Below are 27,145 nucleotides of genomic sequence, written 5' to 3'. Positions count from 1 at the left end.
CTTATATTGTAATAAAGTCGAGCAACTTGAACTTGTCATATTAAAATTACATGTTAAAACGGCTATAGTTTTTTTAAATGTAATTGTAATGAGCCATCTAATTGCGTTAAATTGGTTGGCTCTCCTTAAAGGCTATTTTGTATAAACCAAGGATTTATATACATATCTATATCTAACTCCTTGTATAAACTAACACGGTACTGTGGCGTTACATGAACCTCAATTAGTCTACGGGTATGAGTCCCAAACTTTTAAGAATATCATAGCTTAATTTGGTCTGGAATCGATTAGAAATGAATTACAAGGATCGTTTTTCATTTACGACCGAGTTATGCTTGCAAACCCAACTGTGGGACGGTTAACGCGAGTTAAACTGCCCAAAAGTTGGTTTTATGCATTATTTTATTTGCCCCCCCCCCTTCCAAAAAAGAAATTAAAAAATAAAATACCAAATCTCCAAACACATCAGTACAAGTTTGACCACATTAAAAGGAGGCTCACTTAGGCAAGAAATATGAGCAACAGTTAGCTGGTCTCACAGAACTTTCAAAGATATGGCCGGATTTTTTTGTAACATTTGAGACAATCTAATTAAAGTCAGACCTATAGGGTCTGTACGTCTCGTCCTAGTTTCATTTTCTTTACCGGAATTTTTTATGTAGAACGTATTAAATCCGAAGACCGGTCTGCATTTTATTGTTTATTTCCGGGAAATCGAAACGCTGTATTACAATGTTAAAACATCTACTTTACGCTTTTCTTAAAACTTTTATCATGTGGAAATAGATGATTGTCATTTTTAGGTATTTTTACACGAAAATATGTTTTGCTCTTATATACTGAACGAAACGCTCTGAAAATGATAATTCTCTTAAGCATTTGAATGGTAGTCTAAGACCCATTCTCGTTAAACCACGGAGTCACATGACGAGACTTACAAACCCTATTCATTGTTCCACTCAGTCTACATCAAGTAACTGAATGGAACAATTGATAAGTCACATTTTCATTATATATGAGACAACTATTGGCTGTAGCGCCTGCAAAATATTCTTTAAAAAAATTTCTTCTTGTTGGAGAAATTTGATTCAAAGATGTTCAAAGAGCTATTTAATCATTTTGTTGATATTTTGAAATTGTGTGATTAATTCTCTGGAGATCTTGAATAAGTATGGGCAACAACAAATTACCGCACACTTAGTACAACTGACAAAATTTACGATATATTTGGTACCGCAATGGTCCTGACTTGGTACATGCATTCAAACGAAATGACGGGTTAAATCTAAGTTTTTACAGCGCGTCAAACTTCCTTCTACCATTGCAGCGTGAATATACCATCCGGTGGTGATCGCATTTACACGCTATAGTGTCATAATCGGTAAATCAATTGTCATATAAATACAAAGAATAATTTACAAAAAGCAATCATTACTCATTGTTTAAGAAAAAAACTGAGTATTTTCCAACTATGGACTGCTATCTGAAAAAAAAAATGGTCAGAGACCTTTTGGTAAGAGTCTGTTACGCAGATATTTATGGAGTTCGAGGAAATCAGAGTAGTTATATAGTACATGTGAAACCAATTATTAAATATTAACACCATATGCAGAAGATGAAGGTATATTGCTGCACAGATAAGGAAAATTTAATTTTAAAACTAAAGTCGTCTCTTTTAGCATAAATATTAGTACTGACATAACCAATGTCGAATTCGATATATGTAGGTTCAAAAAAAGAGATACTGAAAAAAGCTGTTTCTGTAGCTTCTTTATCTCAAGTTCTGGTGGATACATTGAAGGTAACCATTTATCAAATAAGGGTTGTAAATACACAATACATCATCAATATATCTGTATGTGAAATTAAAAGATTTCACATCTTTCATATGTTTATTCTTTTCAAGATTCTGAGGTAACTCAGTCTCGTATGAATACAAAATAAGTAGGGTAGGAGAGGAGCACAACTAGTGCCCATTGGAATAATAACTTGTTGTTCAAAGATAGCTCTCCAAATGTGACACATATGTTATCAAAGAGGAAATCAAGCATGCTACAAACCTGGTTTTTTTGTGTGTAGCACACTGTACCTTCCTGAGATATTTTAGAAAAAATATGTGGATTTGTACCCTAGAACAACATAATTTTTCTCAAATCAGCAATGCAAATAAGTCCTTTTAAACGAGATTTCATTTTCTTATGTGGCAACGTAGTGTAAATTGTTGAGAAGTCTAAAAGTTTGAAGAGAACTAATTTCCGAAAAACCACGGGATTTTTAGTTTTCAATTACAACTTTACCATGTTTCAGTACCCACATTGATTAATGCCACTAGAGAGAGTAGGTGGTATTGCAACTAGTTTGTTGTTCATCTTTCACTGCGGACGATGTCTCTGTAAGGTGACTTGACATCTCTTTCGTGAAGGTAGGTCCAGCTACAAACCTATCTTTGTATGGATTCTTATGAAGTTTGGGAAGCCAGAGAATGTGCCTTATTTGCTGAATTTGGTAATGATGACGATTGGACTGATGTCTCAAGAAATTTACTCGAGTCAAAACTGAATAATGCCACGCTCATGGAATTGCTCACTTCAATATCAAAATAAAACAAAGGATCGGTAAAATTGACCGGTTTTGGCTTCGCCAAAGCAATTCTGCGGGACTCATGAATACGCTACATTAGAAGTTGTCATGGGAATGGAATCCTCTACGCTGAACTTTTCGGTGCATTCCCCTTTCCAAACGAAGAAGCCACTTCCATGGTCCAAGCTTTATCAGCGATATCATCAAAGCCGTGATTACATCGAATGTCACTGAAGCCCTTATTTGAGGAATCTTTCTCGATTTTTTTTAAGGTCAAGGATTCTTTCCGCATCCATAGATGGGCCTAATACAATTACCCTATCCCTTCTGTTACCGTAAACCTTGCAACCAGTAATACAGTGATTTTCTATAACAATTAGACAATAAATACAGTGGTGTGCTACGGTGAATGGTAATAACATTACCGTATCCACTGTTACAGACGAATTCTGGGGACATTGTCATACACCGCACCAGAAGTGGTCCACTAAGCATTCTCGACATTTCCTTTCCAGAATGTAGCAACGATGACTTCAAAGCCCTTATTATAACAATCATTGAGACATATTGATAATAGAATGTCTGCAAACTCTATACTCTTACCCTTGGCTAGATGGGCAAACAATGAAAAAGAAATGGCAATTGCAAGGGCATACACTGTTCAAAGGCAAAAATAATATCACTTGGCAAGCCCCACAATGAACATTTCCAGGAAAAAGAAAAAAAGGACGATCAAGAGGGACCCAAAGGAGAGTACTCATTAAAGTGGACTCAACCGGAGTAACAACTAGCTATTGAAGAGAGTGAAAAGAAAGTTACTCTGTAATCACATTTATTATGGCTTAACATTTCGATTTGTTGCAATCATATTTAATTTAACATAATTTTCCAAAGTTAAGGTGCACTCCAAATTTCAAATCATTCCCAAATAGGATTGCAGCTAAGATTTTTGCACTGATCATTTACAATATCCCTATAAACTTAAATTAATCCGAATAAACTGTTATCACAGATATGTTCCGTCTGTCGCACGTGGTCACAGAGTTATTCAAGGGCAATAACTCTAGCAAGAAATTGTTCGACAATTTTGACTCCATGAAGACTTTGGTAGGACTTATCATGAGGATAGTTTCATCAATCGAAAGTTTCATTCTATCTATAATAATTTTCAAGATATTGACTGAAAACTGCAAAAAACGTAATTTTTTTGCCTTTCAAGGGCAATAACTCTTATATGGAGTCGTCAGACAACTTTGATCCCTGGAGACGTTTGTAGGCCTTATAATAAGAATCATTTCAGCAATTGAAAGTTTCATTCTATCTATCACAGTTTTCAAGATATAGGCTGAAAACTGTAGAAAAAATTAATTTTTCACCTCCCAAAGGCAATAACCCTTACATTGAGTCGTCTGACAACTTTGATCCCTGGAAACCTTTGTAGGCCTTATAATCAGGATATTTCAGCAATTGAAAAATATTGGCCAAACCTAACAGTTTTGGGGATATATGCAAAAAAACTACTACACGACCCCTATGTTCTATTTTTAGTAACGGCGGCCATGTTTTGAACCGATCATAAATCCAAACGGTCATTTTGTTTAGGATACCCTACAAAACAAAAAATACCAAATTTCATTGAATTCTGTAAAGTAGTTTCTGAGGAGAAGATTTTTGAAAGTAATAACATCAAAAAAGGGCAATAACTTCAACATGGGTCAACAGATTTTCACCAAAATTTGACCACAGATAGATCTCATCATGCCAAATTCTTTTATCTGCGTCAGAATTTGCCTAAACCTGACAGTTTTGGAGATATATGCAAAAATCTGCTATCTGACCCCTACGTTCTATTTTTAGTAACGGCAGCCATGTTTTTTAACCGATCATAAATCCAAACATTATTTTGTTAAGGATACCCTACAAAACAAAAATACCAACTTTCATTGAATTATGTATCGTAGTTTTTGAGAAGATTTTTTAAAGTAATAACATCAAAAACCGTCCAAAAAGGGCAGCAATTCCAACATAGGTGAACAGATTTTCACCAAAATTTGACAGATAGATCTCATCATGCTGAATACTTTTACCCAGTCAGAATATGGCTTAACCTAACGATTGGATATATATGCAAAAATCTGCTGTCTGACCCTATGTTCTATTTTTAGTAATGGCGGCCATGTTTGTTAACCGATCAAAAATCCAAACGGTCATTTTGTGCAGGATACTCTAAAGAACAGTCGCTATAAGTTTCATGCAAATCTATTCAATAGTTTCAGAGGAGAAGTTTGAAGAAATTGTTAACGACGATGACGGCGACAACGACGGACACAAAGTGATGGCAATAGCTCACATGGCCTAACTACTCTATTTTTTCAACCTGAAATAGACATAATAATATTTTGTATTGGCCTAATACGACTTTCCGTCTAATAAAACTAGTGTAAATGTCTGAGCTACATGTATGTGTTCCCTGGGCGTGAACGGTCCAGCCGTTTAAAATATGACAAATGTTCATGTATACAAGAGGGGTAAGCAGGGTGTTCCTGCTCCATTTTGCTATCAGGTTCCAGACCTCCCTCACAAGTTTTCTCTCGTTTAATCCGTATTGTAATATCTCGACAAGCTTACACCCTAACTCCCATTCCTAGCTTCCCTTATTCTCGGGTTCCTGTCCTCGTGTCCAATCCCTCATAAATAATTTACAAAGAAATAATTTGATACAAAAAAAAGAAAAAAAACCAAAAAAAAAACTGAAGTTAACTTTGTAAATAGAAAAATAAATAAAAATATGTTCATAATATTAAAATGTACATGTACATATTAATATACAAAGAGAGGATATGGAGTGAATGTGCGTATGACAACACTTCACATGATATATTGAAAATATCATATTGTCACTCAAGAAACAGGATTTTATTCCCGTTCTGCATCTTGATAATGTACGAGAGTTCAACAATGAACAGTTAGTTCATATACCCTTAAACAAGATCAAGAAGGCCCCTATCGTGCACTTAAGTGGAATTCTTTTATAAAGGTAAGCCTTTCTAAACATTTCTGTTAGAAACTGCCCCAAATTGACATGAATTATATTTTTAAATACATTTAAATTGTTTCTTTGCACAAAACTAGATAACAACCAACAATTTTTTTCAATACCCCCGTTCCGATAATCGAATGGTTACCAGTATCTACTTGTTATCATTCGATTGACGAGACGGGGCAATGAAAAAAGATTTCTTTCAAATAAATAGAACTCAACACCTAGTCCGATTTTTACAGTAAACTCGAAAATATTTTAAAAATTAGGTACATGTACTCTGTACTCGAAAGCATTTGGATTAGGTACTCAAGGCTAACATGATGCAGTACTCACTACTTGAAGCTAAAAGTACTCGGTACTCGAGGGAATTTATACCTCAACTTAGGGCCCCGCTGATTTCTGCAAATGCACTATGTAGACACCAGTTTCCTGTCGGTCCTTCGAACACAAAGTTGTCCCCGTAACTTCGACAGTCACATTGAAATCTCGTCCCCGTAATTAAAACATTGAAATTTACCAATGATGAACTAAAATGCCTGCCTAATATTCACCCAATACTCAAAAGGAGTTGGGTTTATTTAAAATCTGGCAGGGAGTAAAATTGTTCAGCTTGATTGGTTTAACCCATGCCAAAATGTTCAGAAAGATTCCTTGACATATGAATGAGTTATGGGCACTGAAATGGATTTTTTTTCCAGAATTTTTGTATTTCCAATTTTGAAAATCTTCTCCTGAACTACTGGATGGATTGTGGCCAAAACGGTACGTTACAATATCCTTAACAATCTCTGAGTGGGGATTTTTGATCTGGCAAAAACCATAGCCAATGACACTATAAATAGACCTTTGGGGTCAAATTGAAGATTTTTGAAAATATCTTGTAAACAAATGGGTTGAGCTAAATTCTGACAGGGTAAAATTGACCTGCATGGTGTCACCAACCTATGCCAAAATTTTCATAAAGATCTGTTGCCCAATGTTGAATTTTATTAGCCTTGATAAGTAAAAAAAAAAGACTATGAGAAATTTGTTTTTTTAATATGAAAATCTCTATTGATTAAATGATTCTTGTGACAATAGTACAGTTTGGTCAAGAGTCCAGCTTTAGAAAGCTAAAAGACTATTTTTGACCAAATGGACAATTCAGGCTCTCTAGAGCCTCTATTTACTAATGGCGGCCATGTTTTTTGACATATCAAAAATCCCAACATCAGTTCTGTGCGGAATACCCCAAAAAAAATTCATAGCAAATTTGGTTCTTATTGGTCAAGTAGTTTTTGAGGAGAAGAGTTTTGAAAATTGTTAAAGACGACTGACAAAGACCACAGACACCGAATGATGGCAATATCTCACATAGTGAGCTTATAATGAGTAATCACATAATTGGAGCCTATGAGGACTTTTAAGGGTCTTGTCATAAGGAAAATTTCAACAATTAAAAGTTTATTTTTTATCTCCATAATGTATAAAAGTTTTCAAATTATGATCTAAATACCATAAAAATCAATATTTTGGCCTTTCAAGGGCAGCAACTCTATTAAGGAGTTGTTCCACAACCTAGACTTATAAGGACTTTTGTAGGCCTTGTCAATCATCTGTTTAAAACAATAGGCTAAAATTTACAACCATTTGTAAAACCATAACAAACCATTTCAAATACTGGGTCTATACAAACTTTTTACCTAATACCAATTTGTGATTAAATAAACAGTACTTCACAATCAGCTTATCATACAAAGAAAAATAATAAGTAATGCATTTGTATGTTTTTTTTGGTAAAACATTTAAAAAAATGTATGACTTAAATGATATGGCCATTATAGACTGGAAGAGGGCATTTAGTAGATACATATCTTTTGTTATAATCTCTCCGCACTTCAACCCTTATAAATTTGTGTGAATCAGCAAATAATTGCCTAAATGTGAAAAGGTAAAATGTCCCTAAAATTTAAGTGCAGCATGATATGTCTGCAGAGGTCAAATCCTGAAGTTGATGGGGCAAGTATAGATATTTCAAACTTGAATAAGCTCTAACTTAAAAAAAACTTAAAGAACATGCTTACTTATTAGTCTTTCTGACAATCATTCCCCAACAGATAGGGTCATTACCCCAAATCATCCCCACTACTGACTTTTGTAGGATGGAACCTCAATGTACAATTTTATTATGATCCATCGAATAATATTCAAGTCATTGCAAGAAAACCAAGTTTTCAATAACATCAGATCCCAACATACCTTTATACAACTGCAAAACGATACAGTTATATACAGTAATTGTATAATTATAATAACACAGACAATATCACAGAATTCAAGTGACACCACTTCTCTGCTTTTTGAAGCATATGACATTTCTATATTGCACATTATGTATCCTAATTATCATGATTTTAATAGCTGTTTAATATTATCATTGAGTGCAAACATTGTCAACATGTCTTTTTCCAAGGGATGTAACTCTCCTGGGATAATAAATGAATGTAAAGGTCCTCCAATATCTACTGAAACCATGTCTTTTAAAGTAGCCGCAAGTATAGTTTGTGTCTCTGATCCTACTCTAGCTAGCCCTATACATATTGTTTCCTCTGTAAATGCTGTAAAAAAATTATAAACCAATTATGGAATAACAGGATAATTAATTGGAAGGAGTGAATAACCAAAATAAGATCATGAGTGCCAAACAACGCCTAGATTTAACAAGAGTGTGGAACTTGTTCCGTGCGCGAGTTAAATCTTACTGCATTCTTGGCACGAGTGATCATATTTTAGTTACTCATGATAACCAATTGATTATCCTATTTATTATATAGATTTCCTCCATTGTTCTTTGCTAATTTCAACATAAATTTCAAAATTTGAGAACGGCAGATTAATATCAAAGTTGTGTCGTTTTGGCAGGAGGAAGTCAGAGAGTGAAATTACCAAATTCATTTCACAGTGTGAATTATCGAAATTTATTACACTGGGAACATTTGATAAAACACTGCTATCTACATAATAATAATGCATTATTCACTGTTTAAGTTAATCCATATATATTCTGACACTAATAACACAAGAGTATTTATATGACTAAACATCAAATAAGACATTTACTGGTTTACTTTAAACTCCTTGCTTGTATTCCATGAATATTTCAGTTAGGGCCATTAAAAGTTTAAATAATGTGTACCCAGTTTTATGATTATGTGACATAATCTTTTAAAAAGAATTAAGTTTCAATTCAAACTGCATGTTGAGGCCTGATAATAGGCATGCTAATCAAAAACCCATCATTCCCTAAAAATTTGACTTGTTTGCAATCTACAATGAAAGCAGTATACACTGTATATGTTTGTGGCAGAAATCAGTAAATTTAAGGTTCTAAAAATGTATTTTACGAAAATTTCAAGTAATTCAGATGGACTTGTGCTTGTTTTCGACCTATGAATTTCAAAATACAAACTTAGCATACCTATGTCTTTCTCTCCATTTTTCTGTCTTTTTTCAATGATTTCAAGTAACTGTTCTGCTGCTGTGTTCACAGACATGTACCTTGGAGGTTCATAAATCTTCCTGCCTCTAATAAACAATATCAAATCCATGTTTTTGTATTGTGCTATACAAAATGGCAGTGTACTGTTTTGAATTACTAATATTATCCACTCTTTTTTAATTCCCAAATTCAGGTTATTTAAGAAACCTTTTCATCAAAATCTCTGTGCATCAAAAGAAGCACACCTCATATACTGAACTTGCGGGCAATAGTTGCATGTTTCTTTCTTTATATAAAAAAGAAAAGTGTGAACAAAGGTCACTACGTAATACCAAGAACTCCCTTCCCAGAAATCAAATAGGAAATCCCAAAAGTCATTCATCACAAGAGATGCACAGTTGCATCATCTGATGAAGAATGTGTGCAAGTTTCATCGAATTCCATTCAATGGTTTCAGAGGAGAAAGCCCCACTTGGACAATATACCTCCTGCTTTTAAGTGGGGAGTGGATTTAATAATAAATTTACTACATGAATATTCTTTTTATAAAAAATCATTTGATAAATTTTGATTTTTCAAATATTTAGGTTGCAGACAATTTCAATGGACCAACTTTTTGTGTTAAAACGAGCAAAATTGAGCCTAATAATGTTACAAGCAAGAATCAGCTGTGTTGATAACTCCAGACATCAAATTTGGTATCTTCAATTAGATTTTTGCTTGATATCTAAGACTAGAAATATTTTATTTTGTTTTGTCACAATAAGATAGCAATTTACCAGTAACAAAGTGTAATTTTATCTTCAGTATAAAAGACATGTAGAATGAGGTAAACAAAAAATATATGAATGAACAGAAACACATTAGTCATACCATGAATACCCAATATGTAATGATAATAATATATATGGAAATAAACACTTGCATTAACACCTTTATTATATTCCAGTCCCCTCATTTTAAAGGTTTTAACCCATTACACCCACAAGCTGGAAAATCTCCCTTTAGCATCCTATTGACATTAATTATTATTTCTCAATGCGAAACTACATATGGTGCACAATCTTTCCATAAAATTTCGTCAAAATTCCTTGAGGGATTAAGGAGTCGTACTTACAAGGTTTTAACATGTAAATCCCTGAAGTCTGATTACCCTTTTTTGGAGTCCTAAAGCAAAAATTTACATCAATATCCATATATGATGCTCAATCTTACTGTAAATTTCCATCAAAAATCATTGATGAGTCTAGGAGGAATTTTCAAGAGGCATAAAGAAAGGGAGCTCCAATCCAATAAGACCCACAGAGTACAATTATGATTAAATTTAAATTATGAATAGCTTTGGTATTATCAAGTTATCCATAAAAAATTACATATCAACAAAAAACTTTTTGGGAGGGCTTAAAAAGACATATGCCTAAACTGACATTGGTATAACAAGCCTGATTTAGAGGCATATTGTCATAATGCTAACCAGGTCATTTGCACTTACTTCATTAAATTTTCTATGCTTTGTTCTTTAACTTTAATATCTGAAAAACATTAATGTAATTACAAAATAAGAGTTTTCAAAATTATAATACAAGAGACTCCCAGGAGCTTGAATTGCTCACCTTGTTAAATTTTTGCCTTTCAAGGACAATAACTCTAATAAGGAGTTGTCCAACAATTTTGATTCAAGAAGACTTCAGTATGGCTTATCGGAAGGATCATTTCATCAATTGAAAGTTTCTTTCTATCTATTATAGTTGTCAAGATATTGCCTGAAAACTGCTATAAACATCATTTTTCACCTTTGAAGGGCAATAACTCATTTGACATCTTTGATCCCCACAGACTTTTGTAAGCCTTATAAGAATCATTTCAGCAAGTGAAAGATTCTTTCTATCTATCATAGTTTTCAAGATATTGGCTGAAAACTAAAAAAAAATGTCATTTTTCACCTTTAAAGGGCAATTTACTCTAACAAGCAGTCATCCAACAACTTTAATCCAATGCAGACTTTTGTAGGACTTACAATAAGAATCATATCGGGAATAAAAGAATTAGGCTAAACCTAATGGTTTTGGAGATATATATGAAAAAATTTTCTGTCTGTCTGTTCTATTCTTAGTAACTTTGACCACATTTTTTGATGTATCAAATATCCTCACATTATTTCTATAAAGAATACTCTATGAAACATTCATACCAAGTTTAGTTCAGATGGGTAAAGTAGTTTCAGAGAAGATTTCTTAATGAAATAATTTTAAAAATTGCCCAAAACAGTGAAAGAGGGCAATAACTCCAACACGACTTAACAATTTGACACGAAAATTTGACCACAGATATCATCTCTTTGTTCTTAACATTTTTACCTAGTCAAAATAGTTATGGAGGTATATGGAAAAAATTTCTGTCTGACCACTAAGTTCTAGTTTTAGTAATGGTGGCCAACTTTTTCAATGGTTCAAAAATCCCCATACCAGTTATATGCAGAATACCCTAAGGAACATTCATACCAAGTTTGGTTCTAATTGGTCAGGAAGAAGAGTTTCGAAAAATTGTTAATAACAACACAGAGGCGAAGTGATGGCAATAGCTCACATGGCCGTTCGCCAGGTGAGCTAAAAAGTAGTTAAAAAATTCTCCTTGTTTATATTAAATCAAGTAGGTATAAATAAAACTGAACAAAACAAGAAAAAGTGAGAGCAAAACTCATTAAAGGATACTATCTGCTCCCACGCCCTGAGACAATATGGTCAAAATATTTTTAAAAACTGTCAAAAAGGAAATTGACATTGCTTAAGACTGAGATTGAATCCAACATTTATAAAGCTTCTATATAGCAAATAAACCAGATTGTCAATGAACAGCATCATACCTAAAAGACATAATGTATGCATTCCTCGGTCTCTATTTACTTTGATCTTGTCATAGAAACTGTCTGGCCTCCAAGTCTCTGTCCAGAACACTATGGATATAGTTTCACCAAAATTATACAACTAAAAAATAATTTTAAAAAATAATCAAGATTTATATTCAAAATAACACTAGAAATACAGTGAGCAACTTCACAAAGAGAATAACCCAGCTTCATATGCAGCTGAATGTATAATCTCTAAGTTCAACTTTCTCCCTATGCATTCTCCTTACAGTTACTATATTCCTTCTTCACATCTACATATGATGCACAACCTTCCTACAAAGTTTCATCAAAATCTCTGGAGCAGTTAAGGAGGAGTTACTCTAGGAGCTTTTAACATGTAAAACCCCTAAGTTCAACTTTTTCCCTTTGGAGTCCCCTGACAGTAACTATATTCCTACATGCACATCTTAGATCTAAATATGCTGCCCAACCTTCATATAATGTTTTATCAAAATCCCTCCCTTGCTAAAACGTCACCACTTTGATATCAATCTGCCAACCACAGAATTTAAAATTCATGTTAAAAATATTGATAATTTATGAAGAAAATCTATATAATAAGTACTATAATCAATTGGTTAACAAAATATGATCACTTGTGCCAAAAAAGCTTGAGGATTTAACTCATGCACGGAATAAGTTCCACACACTAGTTAATCTAGGTGTTCTCCGTTACGGGTGATAATACTTTGGTTACTCACTCTTTGCAGTTAATTATCCTATTAATATTAACCATAAAAAATCCTGTTGTATTATGACAATGAGATCACTTCCATTCTGAAAATCATGTAAAAGCAGTGATAATTTATTTCCTACCTGAAGACCACAACAGCCTACTGCATTCATTATTGAAGCATTATGTACAACTCTATACTCTAGTCCTTTCTCCCTCGCTCTCAGTACCAAGTCTGTATGTGTTGTAGCACTACAATTGGTTTATATTATAACATGTATTCTTCATACAAAACAACCAAATTAGTAAGACATTGGTACATTGTAATTTATATGTTCTAAAGTTACTGTCACAACCTCTAAAATCAATCCAAACCTGCTGTTAGTTAAGAGTATAAGAAAATCACACAGTACAATTATTTAGTTTTCTTATTTTCAAGAAAAAACAAATGAGGTAAAAGTTGAAAAATGGTTGAAAATGAAAAAAAAAAGAATTTGTATTAATAATTGTATTGTACAATTTTTCCCAGAGGGAGTCTAGTTATGCACGGATTCATACACAAACTCATGCAGAAGGTGTTTTAAATGAAGTATAAAAAAATTCCTGCAATGTTTGTTTCCCTGAGAAAAAATTCACACAGTATAGGAAGATATCTTTTATACAGATAATATAAAAAAAAAATTAGTCAAGATACAGAGTAAATTTAACTAAATCTTGTATACATACATACATACATACATACATACACGTATACTTTTTTATACTATAACTCAATTTTGACCGACACTTTCATTATTATAAGTGGGTCTACTTTAGGATTTTCATGCAAGAGATATACAAGTATTGTTGATCAACCATTATAGCAGCAATTAAGGTGAAATGTTTCTAAATTTTCTTTTAAAACTGATTTGTGTTATTTACTAAAGTCTTCCCAATTTAACCCTTGAAAAATAGAACGATACTCAGAAATGTCTAAAATGGGCAGGTATTGACACAAAAAAGACAGTATTTCAGATAAAAAATAGAAGCAACAAAAATGTGTGCAAATGAAAAAAAAATATGATTATGATAATGATTGTTCATTTCAGGTTAACACACAAAAAATTAATGAGGATAACCCTAAACCATAAAAATCAAATGATGGTTTCCTATGAATGAATTCAGAAAAAGATAACTATAAATAAAGACAATTTTTCAAGATTTAAACCTTTATAGCAATTTACTGTTAGCATAAGCATTCAAAATGAAACATATCCTTACAAACTTGGGAATTAGTTTATAAAGCAGTATTAATAATGATTAAGAAACATCACAAATAGAAATAAATGTATGTACATGTACAAACCCAAATGGATCTCCCACAACCAGGAATGACACATCATCAACATCAGCACCTTCCAGCATTTCATCTACAATGTTAAAACAAAGATTTATATATCAAACTACAACTTTCCTCATGCCAATTAAGCATGGCACTATAGCATGCCTTCATCTTCTAGCACCATGCTGCCCCATCACATTTTTTTTTCTTTTAAGTTAAAAGCTGTTTATAGTTAATGAAATATCCTGGTTATACTTATGCTAAATTCTTGCCTCTAAAGCATACTTACATTTTCAGCTAAATTTAAGAACTCTATATCTTTTAGTTCACTTTAATTTACAATATGCATTTTTACAACAATGTGTGTTACATGAGGACAGTAGTATTCTTTGTTCATAAGGAATCTAGGACTCATTGCCTGTAAATCATGTTTTATAAATCATGTAGGGAAAATGAATTAACAACTTCACTCTAATAGTAAAACATGTGACTAATACCTGACTGGGTCTCTACCATATCTCTGTCTGCAAGGATTACATCTCTTCCATAGAACTCTTCCTGAAACAAGCAAAACTAGTACATGTAGCACGATGTTCCTCATATTACATGTATTAATGTTCATACATGCAAGTTAAAAATTTGAAGTCTCTACCAATCAGTCACATATGCCATGCATGACTATACACATATCCATGTAAATTAATCATCATGCTTTACATTACTGTTGTTTGTAAGTCTATTGTACACTTTAAAAGCTATTGATTCAGTGGTTTGAAATCTCTCCATGTATAAATTGGAAACTATCTTATTCCCATACATCTTTGGCTATACTAAAAAAATACACCATGATACTGTTTGTAGGGAGACAATTCAATCATGACCAAGTTTAGAAATGACCTAAGACACCACAAATATTACAATTAAAATTTACTCTGAAGTTACTAAAAATTACACATTAATTATATCCAGACTAAATGTGGTGTGTTCCATCAATCTGATGTAAGGCATAATTTCTTTTAAAAAAAAGGGGCATTAATAGAAAATTTTAGGAGTTTATGTGGCAAAGATCTTCTAAACTTTCATGGCATCCTGTTATTGCACTGTGCAGAGTCAAGCATCAATACTCGAAAGATGTGTATATGAAATGATTAAGAAATCTTCCTTGTTTTGGGGACATGTTAAAAAACGGAAAACACTGAGATTTCATTTGTTCTAAGAGAGTACAGCAAGCAAAACTATAACAATAAATGAGCTACATGTACATGTATGATCTTCTGTAAGTCTGATTCTCAAAAATCTGTGACTTTTCACCATATATAAAGATTTTCACTAAAACTTTTCTTCCAGTTCAAAATTGAATATGCAAATATCCAAATAATAATACAGAATTGTGCAAAGTTTGGGCATTTATATACCAGATATAGTTTTTGAGATATTTGGTTAACAGAATCTGATCTCAAAATTTGTAATTTTTCATCATACACGAAGATTTTTCTACTGCTGGTACTTCAATTAACATATTAAGGACCATAAGGGGATGTCAGTGCCATCACTTAAAAACAGCAAACTGTAACAATAATCTTACAAAGAGGGGCTACAAGATTACTCAAAAACATCCAACATCTAAGTTATGGGGAGAGACTGGTGTATCTAGGATTATCGACACTACAATATAGAAGGGAGAGATCAGACCTAGCAGAAACATATGAGATCCACAATAACATTGATAAAGTTGAATGTGAAAACCTATTTCCAATGCGTGAATCAAACACCAGAGGTCACCAGCGACACTGTCGAACAAATAAAAGGAAGGCAAGCTTCTCACAAAGAGTGGTTGATAATTGGAATGGATTACCAGACAATGTTATAAAATCCAAAACTGTAAATAGTTTTAAAAGTTCCCTAAACGCTCACTGGAAAAACTATCCAGTAAAATTTGTGCAGTTTTTCTATGGGCCGTAAGTTGGCATTAGAGGAGTAAAATTTATCAATATGGATCTGAGACGCGATGAAGTGTAGGTTACAGACCACCAATTCAACCAATGAGCATTTGGAACATACGCAAAAATAGTCCTACGCAGAAATTACCCCTGTTCCTCATAGTGCTGTGAAAAAAGTTCTCATCTCATTTAAAAAATTTAAACAGTTTCTGAAAGGAAAAACATTTCTGTACATTTTATAGGTGCATTTTGCTTCTTGTGATGTGAAGCCTAATCTCCATAATGATTTCTAAATATACCCCTATCTTGTGAAAACACTGGGATTTCCCATGCTATTTATAGACACTTCACTTCCGGTGACCAGTACTGCACTGCAAGTCTGCTAACCCCACATGCCATTCTGAGGATTGTAAGCTGACATATGTAGAATCATGCTGATATATTGTCCTCTGCAGGTTAAAGTTAAGGTAAAGTCCAGAGAAGCCATTGAATATTGTGAAATTAGCATAGAAGCCTATGGGAAGTGGAATTAGTGGTTTTTAGCCTTAAGTTACAAATTAACCAATCTCGAGACCGGATGAAACTGATGAATCCCTAGGCTCCTGCTTGTCCAGCAAATCAGCTATTGGGCGTTAGAGCAATCTAGGACTAATTCTTCACTATATCCCCTTATTCCATACAATAATAAGTGCCCGTTTTATCTTTAAACAATCCTAATTTCGGGGATTTGATACATTGCATCTACCCCAAGGGACTTGAGATAAAGGATACTACAGACACTGTGAAGTCAGCCTCATATCTTGACCTGCACTTAGAAATCAATTGTAAAGGAAAACTATTAACCAAACTTTATGACAAACATCATGACTTTTCATTCAGAATTGTCAACTTTGCTTTCTTTTGTGGCAACATCCCTTCAGCACCTGTGTATGGAGTGTTCATATAACATTATGCCAGAGCTTGCCGAAACTATGCAGACCTTTTGTATCACGCTAGAACCCTAACAAATAGGCTTCTGAAATAGGGTTATGTTGCTACAAGATTGAAGTCATCACTACATAAGTTTTATGGTCGTCATCATGAACTCATGGATTGTTATGGTGTATCCATCAGCACCATGAACTGATTTATTCAACAGGTCATAATTTTCCTTTCCTCGTTTGTTTACCCCGAACTTAACTTTTTATGAGCAACTGGGCGGGTGTTTCTAGAAAAGCAGAGGACACTTACCCTACCAGTGCACCTGTTCCATGCTCCCAGTTTTTAGTGGAGTCCGAGTTGCTCATTTGCTTTTGTTACTTTGTATGTAGGATTTAATTACTTTATGGTCTTTGTTGTGTATGTCTGTTTTCCATGTCTGGTCTTTGTCCCTAGATTACATTCTTTTAATTACCACTATAACCTTAGTTTCCTTGATTACTCTTTCATACCAGTTTCTCTTTCCCAACCGTCAATATCGATGTGTAAGCCTCCAGGTAGACCCGCTTTGATTGCTTTATGATTTCAAGGCCCTTGACAGTAATGTCTTTAGCATCACCTAACCCTAGTCCGATTAGGTAGAACATAGTTTGTTTTGATTTTTCTAGAACACGTGTGAAACACCGGAAATCGCACAGATATTTAAACGAATTTCCTATTGGTCATTAAGACTTTCTATAGCCAATCACTTCACGTCTTTCTTGCCAGGTTTTGTTAGTTATCTCCCTTGAATTCTGGAACATAAACACAACAAAGAAGAAATTCCTTCATCATGTATAGTTTTGAAGGAAATTTTCGACAGAAACCAATCCAGTCCTTGAGAGGAGCAAGCAAAAATGTATTTAATTTTTGTTCATGGGTGTTCTTCGTTTCAAAATCGGATACGACCCATTCATGTCAAATCATGATTCAATAACGCAACCACTTCATCAATCATGTCATTTTATATATAAAATAGATAATTTCGCTCAAAATATTCAAAATTAGTCACCATCGCTCGTGGTATGTATGCACAGGTTTCATTGTGTAGCCATGTCTATTTGGTTTTGTGTCGTGACCATTTATTGTATACTGTGGTCTCACTGTATCAGGGTAGTTAATTATTTTCTAGACTGGGGAAAAACAGGCCTTTGGAAAGTGAATTTTTATTTTGTCGGAAGTTAGTACAACATTTAACCTTTCGTGTGTTAAACCTACTTTTCTGATACAGCAACCTTAATTCCCAAAGATTGCAACCAAAAAGGTAAGGTGAATTTCTGTGCCTAATGAAAGTTCCCATTGACATTGTATAATTGTAATGAAAAGAAAATTCTCTAAAATTATTTCTATCGAAAACCTTGCAATGGTAGTTTGTAGGCATGCACTTCAGCAACTTTTCAATGGGACATGATAACTTTTAAATCCATATTTCATCTTCATTCAGTTTGACAGCAATTTTCCTGACATGAACATAGAAAATTTTGAAAATGGCTGAAAATCACATAAAAATTTGAGTTGGTCCCTAATTTTCTTGTCCTTAAAAGAACTGAACAATTATCTGATTCAAAGTTTACACTTTAGTCCCTAGATGAAGGACAACAAACACTGAAGAAATGCATTGTTCCATGTTCTTGATCTAGCCATACCGCTTTATAGTGGAACCCCAATATAGTGAGAACAGAGTATAAATATGTTGGTACATGTACTATAAAATATTTGTACTTGTTAATAAACCCACGTCTTTTTTCTAAACTAATTTGTAAAATATCATTGACAGAAGTATTAGTAGTTACGTAAAAAAATTTTTATTTGAAATGGGTGACATCCGCGGAATTTCAAAATAGTGTAACATTTCTGATATCACAACAGAAAGTTATATTCAGTCGGTGACTGTATATAATTTGTAAATATGCAGTCAACAAAATTTGACTGCTCAAAAATTATTGTAGCAGTATAAATCTGCTGCAAAAATGTATGTTGCCAATGATTAAATTTTAGGGGAAATACATGTACATTTGTACTTGCTACTTGTAAATTTTGCAAGTTACATTCAATTTTGAAATTATTTCCCCTTGCTAGAATTTGCTTGTGAAATTCTATGTGTATTATACATTTAAGTTCAGTTCAGAAATAACCCAAAGAAACTTATATGTTGTAGGTGAAATTTTCAGTGCTTTCTTAATTTAGTTAGAGAAAAAAAAATTCTTAAATTAATCTTAAAATAAATCACTGTCTGCAGCTTTTTTGGAGGGGTTATTAAATCAGAACCTATACTTTTAATTTTAACATTTTTGGACTTCTCTACCATTTGTAGAGCTCTCTCGTTGGAAGCATATTAGTACTTAGCTGTACTATATTACCCTGTTACTAACAGTAGTTGAGCTATCATAGTAAACCCGATCCTATATTATATTATCATTTTTAGATTTCTTTCTCATTTAACTTGTGGCATGTTTTATTCATGTTTGTTCTGTTACATTTGACATGTCACTTCACTAGACCAAAGTTGTCTTTGACTTTCTTGAATTGTAAGTAAACCATAATTCAACATTAGTTTATTTATACTGGGCATTGTATGCAAGGCTAACAAAATACATTAAGACAACCGGGAAATATATCAAAATTATCAGAAATATTGAAATTAAAATATGCAGTTCATAGACAAAGTAAAAATCAACAGAAATTATTTACAGTATCTATATCCATTAAACTTAATTATTTATATTTTAAATGGACAACTGTTTACCTACCCTTACCTATCCTATTCTCGTTATTGCCCTGATGTCACACAATATGTTTAGGTGGCTGCCGAATTGCTGAGGTGTAGCAACACATTGTTTTGAAAGCCTCTTTCAGCTGTCATCCCTTTTTGCAATGTCTTAAAAAACATGACAAAAATGTTATTACGATGCTCATATTATTGTATTTCATGAACAAAATAGCAACACTGATATCTTTGTAAAGGTTCACATATACTAAAGAAAACTTCTATAAATTCATTTGTGGAGAGTTTAGTATTTTGGTAACAGTACTATAAACATACTAATTTTTGCTATTTTCATGGTGGACAGAAAACGGTTTGAAAATAGTACCCGCAAAATGGATTTTTTAACACTATATAATGCTTATTTTTTTAAACCTTTTTTTTTACGTTCACTTGACAGAATCCACATCAGAATTAGAATGGATGTAAATTATATTTGTTACACTCTTAAAATATAAACCAATGGTCCAAAGCCCAATGTTGGTAAAAGTCCTTGATGGCTTGTTAAAAATGCACTTATAGGCCAATATCTGTATAAACAATCATTAAAATATGGTTGGGGCCTTTATGTATCATTTTTTATTACTGTGATTCATGGAATAATATTGCTTTAAATACCAAGGTTTGTTAAAAATGAACATGTATAGTACATTCTAAATACATGTACAGACTCATGTACAAAGTAAAACTTTCAAATTCAACTGTAAGACAATCACAGATGCACATGAACATATACAAAATGTACTTGATGGAACATAAAAAAAATTTTGTTGCACCCATCAATAGGGAGCAGTTCTTTTCTTGTTGATTACACTTGCTGCTTTTGCTGAAGCAAAATTGTTTAATTTTGATTGTTTAATTTTCAGGAGGACAAGAATATACTTATCAAAAGAGTTCAAATAGAAAGACAGAAGAGAGAGGCAAGTGTGATTAGAAATAAAATAATCTTATTTTCTGGTAGTTATGTTTTGCTGTAAGGGAAAACTATGGGTTTCCTGTCTACTCAGTGTAATGAGATATGGATAGAGGAAAAAACAGTGAAAAGTCTGCCCTCATGAGAGATGTACAATTTCAGATGACAAATATATGATGGTGAATAATATAATCCAAGCAAGCTCATTAGTGTGTTAATAAATCAGAAGAAACTTATTTCTAAAATGTGAAAATGGACCATTTTGAAAAGTTTCACCACCTTTTGTTAAAATCCAGTCAACATCAAAGTAACACTCTGAAAGTATAAAAAAATTGACATGCAATATTTTTAAATGACTCATGGAAATATTCTAGGTGAATAAGTTTGATTTGATGTTACTTGCAGTTTAAATCAAGAGAAATGACAATATGTTGATAATTTATATGTATCTTCATTTTAGAATCAGAGGCGAAGAATTGAGAGCACTCTCTGTATCCAGTCATATTACAGAGGTTTCTCAGTTAGGAAGAAATTGGTTTGTATAATGTGTATCATCACTAATTGGTGCATATAGCTTATATACTTTCTTCAAAGTTAAATTTAAAATAGAAAAAAAAAGTGCAATATCCTGCATAAACGCCTTAAAACTGTATTGGTCAGTGAATGTTTACTATTACATGTATTGTTGAAAAATGTTGAATTATTAAAAATAATGTTTACTTCTGCCAACTTAATATTTCAAACTTTGATCTTAATGGTTGGAAATGGAAGATGAACCTTTGGTAGATTTCATTGTATAAGTATATATGTTATTGAATTATCTTTCTAACTGATAATTTCACTTACATGTATTATGAAAGTTGTGTGAAAATGGAAATCATTACTAGAAACTTAAGATGCTTATTCCTTGATAAAAGATCAACCATGAGATAGACAATATACTGTTATAAAATGATTGTCACTCTGATTTCTTTTCTGACTTTTGCTGCATTGACTCAAACTAGAAATTCAATCTAGTGAGTGTCAATGAAGTAGAAAACCTTGTCAGTTTAAGGTTTCATTCCTTGTACATGTTAGAACTTCTGGTGATAGATTTGGCTTCCTTTTTTGAATGTTTTGGTTTTGGTACACTCAGGGACATTTGTTCCTGTATATAATAGTTTTGGATTTAAATCTTTCTATATATTTGATTCCAATGCTGCTGATGCTCCCTGGTACACATGTACAGCATCTTGAAATTTTCAGTATATATGATTGGTATTAAATGATCTGTGTCTGATCCTGATTGTTCTCTTTTTTTGGTTTTTGTTTTTTTATTAGTTTTAAAATAATTAAGATGATTATGGTTTTGCCTATGAGAGAAATGTACTTGTATCAAAATAACAACTTTGTTGATGGTTCAACCCCTTGTTCTGGGTGTATCTCCACCAATGGGTGTATACAAGGCTTCATAGAGCACCTGCTCAGCACCTGTATTAAAAGTTCAAGGAATCATTTCAAAGATATGAACAGAAATATTTAAAACCCTTCATGTTAGTATATAAGATGTTGCTTATTCATAGAGCACCTGCTCAGCACCTGCATTAAAAGTTCAAGGAATCATTTCAAAGATATGAACAGAAATATTTAAAACCCTTCATGTTAGTATATAAGATGTTGCTTATTCTTTGTCACTATAAAACTGACTAGTAAGGTAATTAACCAATTAATTACTGAATAATTTTCTTGTGTGTTTTCAGGTTCAGGATTTAAGGCAGACTTTTGACAGAGAAAGTCAGTTAAAAAAGAACATTGACTCTGACTGGATACTTGGTCTTATCTCCAAACTATGTTACTTTTTTAATGACAAAGAGGATGGACAGAGACTGGTATGTTAAATTAATACTTAACTGTTTTAGTTTACACATTTTTGTTGTACTCTAATATGTAACATTGAATTATATGTAAGAAGAGCAAATATGTTCCACTGACAATCTTCATTGAAATAAGGCTTAATCAATCATTGAAAAAAACAAACATTTTCCTTGAATTTTACTTGCAGAAAAAGATGATCTTGCACAGCACTATAAATTGCTCAAACATAGTGATGTCTTTTTTTTGTGGAGAGTAATTCATATTTATTTGAGGCATTACAATACTATATTTTTTCTGATCCATGGACCTTATTCCATAATCATATTTGTCTTTAATTCAATAAGGAATTAATGATAGTAGATCAGACAAACAAAAGTTCTGTAAAGAAGTTTGAAAAATAAACATGTATTGATAAACTCCTAAGACACATCTCTATTGTTTATTCATTAAAGAATGCTTTATAAGAAATAATCATTTCAGCTAATTGTGCATATTTTTTTGGCTGAGAAACTTATTGTTTTTTTCATAAACTGTTCACAATCCATGTCATACATTTAGTTAAAATGAAATAATATCTTTTCTGGGGTTAACCAATAGTAGTATTGTTTTAATAACAGACATCGTTTCAGCTAAATTTTAGAACCTGCTCTTTTTCTGCACTGTTCTGAATTAGAATGATTGCTTTTACAATGGAATTTACTAAGTAGAAAATATTGTAGTGTAGTTCTTGTGATTGTATTATATTTCTTTAAATGTTAACAGATATGGCTCTGTCAAAATGTGATGAAAATAAAAGATACAATAGTAAAGATGTTGGTTAACCAGAAACCTCAGAGGCTGCATTTGATCAACAAACTTCTAGTTCTCTGCTTAAGGTATGGAATGCTAAACAAGCAGAATCTAATTTACATGTTTTTATAAAAAAATTCGAAGTAGTAAAAGATACCTGACACAAATTTTGTTATGAGGCCATCTCCAATAATCTTATTCAATTATGGTAAGAAATAATGGTGATTACACTGAGTGTTTGCCTAGTCTAGAAATGACTTTCTTGGTATTGAATAAATTCAGTTGTAATCTTGTGTGTGACCAATGAAGAATTTTGATATGTCTGTTGGCCAAAACTCTGAGTCATTATGTACAATACACTCAAGGACATTTGTTCCTTCTACACTCAAGGCGGATTTTTAAATCCATGTTAGTCGGTGAAAGACTTTATCAGTCAGATTTTCTTCTATGTGAAATATTAATGTTACACTCACCCAGTTGGGACATCATATATTCCGGTTGTTAATTGTGTATGGAGAATCACTGACCTGTTTGTGAAATGCACCCAGCACATTGAAGTTAATCTAATTGATCTCAGCCAACAATATTGATGTTGGTACCCAAGCTCCTGAAAATCATAACAGGGGAGTCAAGGGTACTTGTGAAAATTCTCAGTCCAATTGCTGAAATCTACACTATTAATATTTACATTGTTGATTTGTTCAGCTTTAATCCAAGCCGTCAGCACAATAAAACAACGGTTGAGACGATTAGCATGTGGTATTAATGAATGACAAATAAAATGTGAAAAGATCATAAGAAAATCAGAAAATAGATATTTATTGCTGATTAATACTTTATAACTGTCCTGTATTGAGTAGTGATTAGTCTGTTTGATGACTAGACACACATCGAGGACATTGTATACAATGTGTTCATTTAAATTTCTAAAAATAGACAACAATGTATGAGGTTCGTCAGTAGATTATTTTTTATACAGGAGTAAACATCAGTTGGCATCAATTAATGTTTGAAATTGTTTAGCAAAACTTATCATTAAAACAAAGATATGTAAAGATGGTATTTGAAATGTACTTTAAATAAGAAATGTCTCAGAGTAAACTGGAAGCATTTTTAGAGGTTCAAAATGACCAGCTGGTCTCATTTACAGTGTATTTTATTAATTCATCTTGCATGTGTATTTGAAGGTACCTTGTATCCATAGCAGATAGGTCCCAACCAATAGCTGTACCAATGAGGATGCTAGAGACTTTTACATCACGTAATGTGTATCCAGATCCTAAACTTTTATTGGTGGTGTGGACTCATCTCATTAACAAAGGTGGGTATTTATTTTTTCAATTGTCAATAGAAGCATCAAAATCCATATAAGCTAATTTTATATGATCATACAAATAGTCAGCCAATGACTTTAAATTCATACCAAAACATATGTTCTGTTATATTGAAACCAATTTGATATGAAAATTTGATTTGATGCTTTAGATTAGTCTAGAGATTTATTTTTAATTGAAATTTGCCAAAATATTATTATAAATTGTATTCAAGGAAACTTAGATAACAATTTAGATAAAATTTCGTGGAAATTTTTTTTTTATATTTGGAGTAAAAGAACACTTTTTTTGTTTCAAAACTTTTTCTTTTACTACATACTCTTTTCAATTATGTGTGTTTAGGATTTAATATTTTGATAATTGAGTAATGCATACTTTTTTCATGGTTTATATTCACCAACACACAGTATGTCGTAGTAAATAGTCCATACACTTTAAGTACATTTTAAGTATGTTGTAAGTACAATTCTCTGAAATAGATGCATAAGTACAATTAATAAAACAAAACATAGATAGATATTATTACATATAAATAAACAAACTATCTTCAATAATTATAGTACATCTGAAGTCAATTTCTAAAGCAGGGCTCACGCTACTGGGTGATTTTGGGCGAAATAGTCATCTTGAGGTCACTCACTTTGCCCTCTGACAAGCAACACCAAAAGCAAAGTGAACATAGTGAAAGAAAATGAACATATACATTAAAAATGCTTGCTTATTGTGTGCATGTATGTAACATATGTAACACATAATTTAAAAAAAAAAGGCATTTGTGAATGATGTGTGTACAAGTTCACTTCTCCCTGGTGTCTCTCTGGAATAAAAGTCACTTCATTCTGTTTTTCTCAGGTAGCTTGAGCCTTGCTTAAGTCTCTGATAAACAATGATATATTATTTAATACAAGAACATACATTGTTGGTAATTACATAAGCTAAATACCATTGATCATATTACAATATTTTTCTACACAAATAAAAGGTAAATTAGTCTGAACAACTATGGTCTTCAAATCTCAAAATCCCAAAGCCAGCATACAAAAATCGCATAAACAAGTTCTAACTAATATACGTTACAAAATTTTGCGTAACAGTACATTTCACGGTAAAACGTTACAATGTTTCCTGGTTAACTATCTATTAAAAAGAATTACTACTGTCAACAAACACATACAAATTAAAGTTACAGGCATTTTTTAATATAGAGTGTAAATTCGAATATGAACAATAATACAAAAAAAGGAACAGCAACTAAGAACCATTCTTACAATGTGTATTTTATTTATCTCCTTCATTGCTATCTTACAGGTTATTTTAACTATATGAGAACCATACTTGAGGCTAAAGTACCATCCAATCTAGAGAAGTCTGCAACACCACCCACCCCTCAGGCTGCTAGTATATTCTCTCTTATCATGTCACCAATCATCATTGCTACTGAGGCAAGGGAAAAGGCCTTCAGGTCAGTAAATAATACATGCAAATAACATTTTTCAATTAAATAAATTCTAGTAGGATAATTTAAAAGTGAATTAGACTACTTAGACCATACAAAACAGTCTAGTTTCTCAGGCCATATTTTAATTTTTCTGATGTTGGAGGGAGGCTTTTTTTGTGGGTCAGAATCAAATAGACAATTTTTTTGAAAAAAGTTTCATGTTATTTCTGCTCGAGCTGATAATCATTTTTATACAGATAGAAAATGTGCATGTAGAGGAAACAATGGTCAGAAAACAGGCTCAAATACTCTTCCATGTGCTGCAGTGTGTTTATTTCATTTTTATCTTGATTTCAGTGATTTCATCCTGAAATCCCTCAGCAGATCTTTCTTCTGTCCTGCCTTCAGTGACCAGATAGAACAGTTCTTATTGCCAGCTATGGCGTACAATAAGTTTCCTTTCCCTCTGGTAGAACTGATCCAGGCTCTATTAGAACAGAAAACTGATTGTGTGTCCACAAAGAAGACTAAAGACATACCTAGGACTCAATGGCTACTCTCTGCTGTTGTGACTTTTGCTGGGAGGTATCTAGGTGAGATATATTAGTATTTAAGATTTACACTGTTATTTATACATATATTTTCATTTAATTCTTTTTGTACCCCCTGCTTTGTGCAAGGTATACTGTGATCATGGTGTCTGTCCATCAGTTTCTTCATCCACAACTTATTCCTGTTTTCTTAGCAATTAATTATCACAGCCACTTGATATTTTAGCACAAATTTTATAAAGGTATGCCATATTATTGGATCCGATTTCAGACTGAAGTGACATCAACTTTTTGTTTATGGCTTTGTTTATACTTTGAATGAATGGTTACTGGGTGGAGAGCATGAGATTTCCTTTATAGTTAATGTTAGCCTTGTCTTACTAAGTGTTTTTTTTATTATTGATTTCAGACACCATGCCAACAGCTGATGTTACAAAGTTACTACTTGTACTTAAACAATTGTTACCATGTGTTGCTGTACACAGTAAATTTGGTTCCAGTGAAGATTCTGATTCTGAAGAGGAGGATATGGAAATAGATATTGATAATGTAAGATTTTGCTTGTTATTATGCCCCAGCTCAGAAGGAGAGGGGGTATACTG

At 32.6% G+C, this 27,145-nt stretch overlaps 2 protein-coding genes across 2 annotated transcripts in view; one reads left to right on the top strand and one right to left on the bottom strand.

The window, feature by feature from the left end:
* Positions 1–7,049: 7,049 nt before the first annotated feature.
* Positions 7,050–17,551, bottom strand: LOC148629696 (diphthine methyl ester synthase-like). The gene is made up of 8 exons (XM_088555437.1): positions 17,374–17,551; positions 14,501–14,561; positions 14,028–14,091; positions 12,826–12,934; positions 11,965–12,085; positions 10,594–10,633; positions 9,081–9,187; positions 7,050–8,220 (listed from the first exon to the last, which is right to left on the bottom strand). Exons 1-8 carry the CDS (start codon positions 17,506–17,508, stop codon positions 8,009–8,011), a joined length of 849 nt encoding a protein of 282 aa, XP_088411563.1. The 5' UTR covers positions 17,509–17,551; the 3' UTR covers positions 7,050–8,008.
* A 72-nt stretch (positions 17,552–17,623) lies between these two features.
* The window catches only part of LOC148629695 (ubiquitin-protein ligase E3C-like), a 25,849-nt gene continuing 16,327 nt past the window's right edge, over positions 17,624–27,145 (top strand). Inside the window, exons 1-9 of the mRNA XM_088555403.1 lie at positions 17,624–17,759; positions 20,531–20,584; positions 21,038–21,112; positions 22,317–22,445; positions 23,194–23,306; positions 24,408–24,541; positions 25,863–26,016; positions 26,350–26,585; positions 26,953–27,092. Of these exons, the coding sequence (XP_088411529.1) occupies positions 17,694–17,759; positions 20,531–20,584; positions 21,038–21,112; positions 22,317–22,445; positions 23,194–23,306; positions 24,408–24,541; positions 25,863–26,016; positions 26,350–26,585; positions 26,953–27,092 (1,101 nt within the window). The 5' untranslated portion in view covers positions 17,624–17,693. The remainder of the gene's footprint in view (positions 17,760–20,530; positions 20,585–21,037; positions 21,113–22,316; positions 22,446–23,193; positions 23,307–24,407; positions 24,542–25,862; positions 26,017–26,349; positions 26,586–26,952; positions 27,093–27,145) is intronic.

The sequence above is a fragment of the Perna viridis genome, chromosome 1 (genome assembly GCF_037379345.1).
Source record: "Perna viridis isolate PV_CMFRI_1.1 ecotype Kerala chromosome 1, ASM3737934v1, whole genome shotgun sequence".
In the NCBI taxonomy this organism is placed as follows: domain Eukaryota; kingdom Metazoa; phylum Mollusca; class Bivalvia; order Mytilida; family Mytilidae; genus Perna; species Perna viridis.
The sequence above is the reverse complement of the archived record's forward strand: the minus strand, read 5'-3'. Positions and strand labels throughout refer to the sequence as shown.

Coding starts and splice junctions, on each gene's coding strand:
- LOC148629696 (XM_088555437.1), bottom strand. CDS start 17,508: ATGTTCTACCTAATCGGACTAGGGTTAGGTGATGCTAAAGACATTACT. Junction 12,935..14,027: donor GTTGTGGGAGATCCATTTGG/GTTTGTACATGT, acceptor AACCAATTGTAG/TGCTACAACACATACAGACT. Junction 9,188..10,593: donor AGCATAGAAAATTTAATGAA/GTAAGTGCAAAT, acceptor ATTGTTTATTAG/AGGCAGGAAGATTTATGAAC.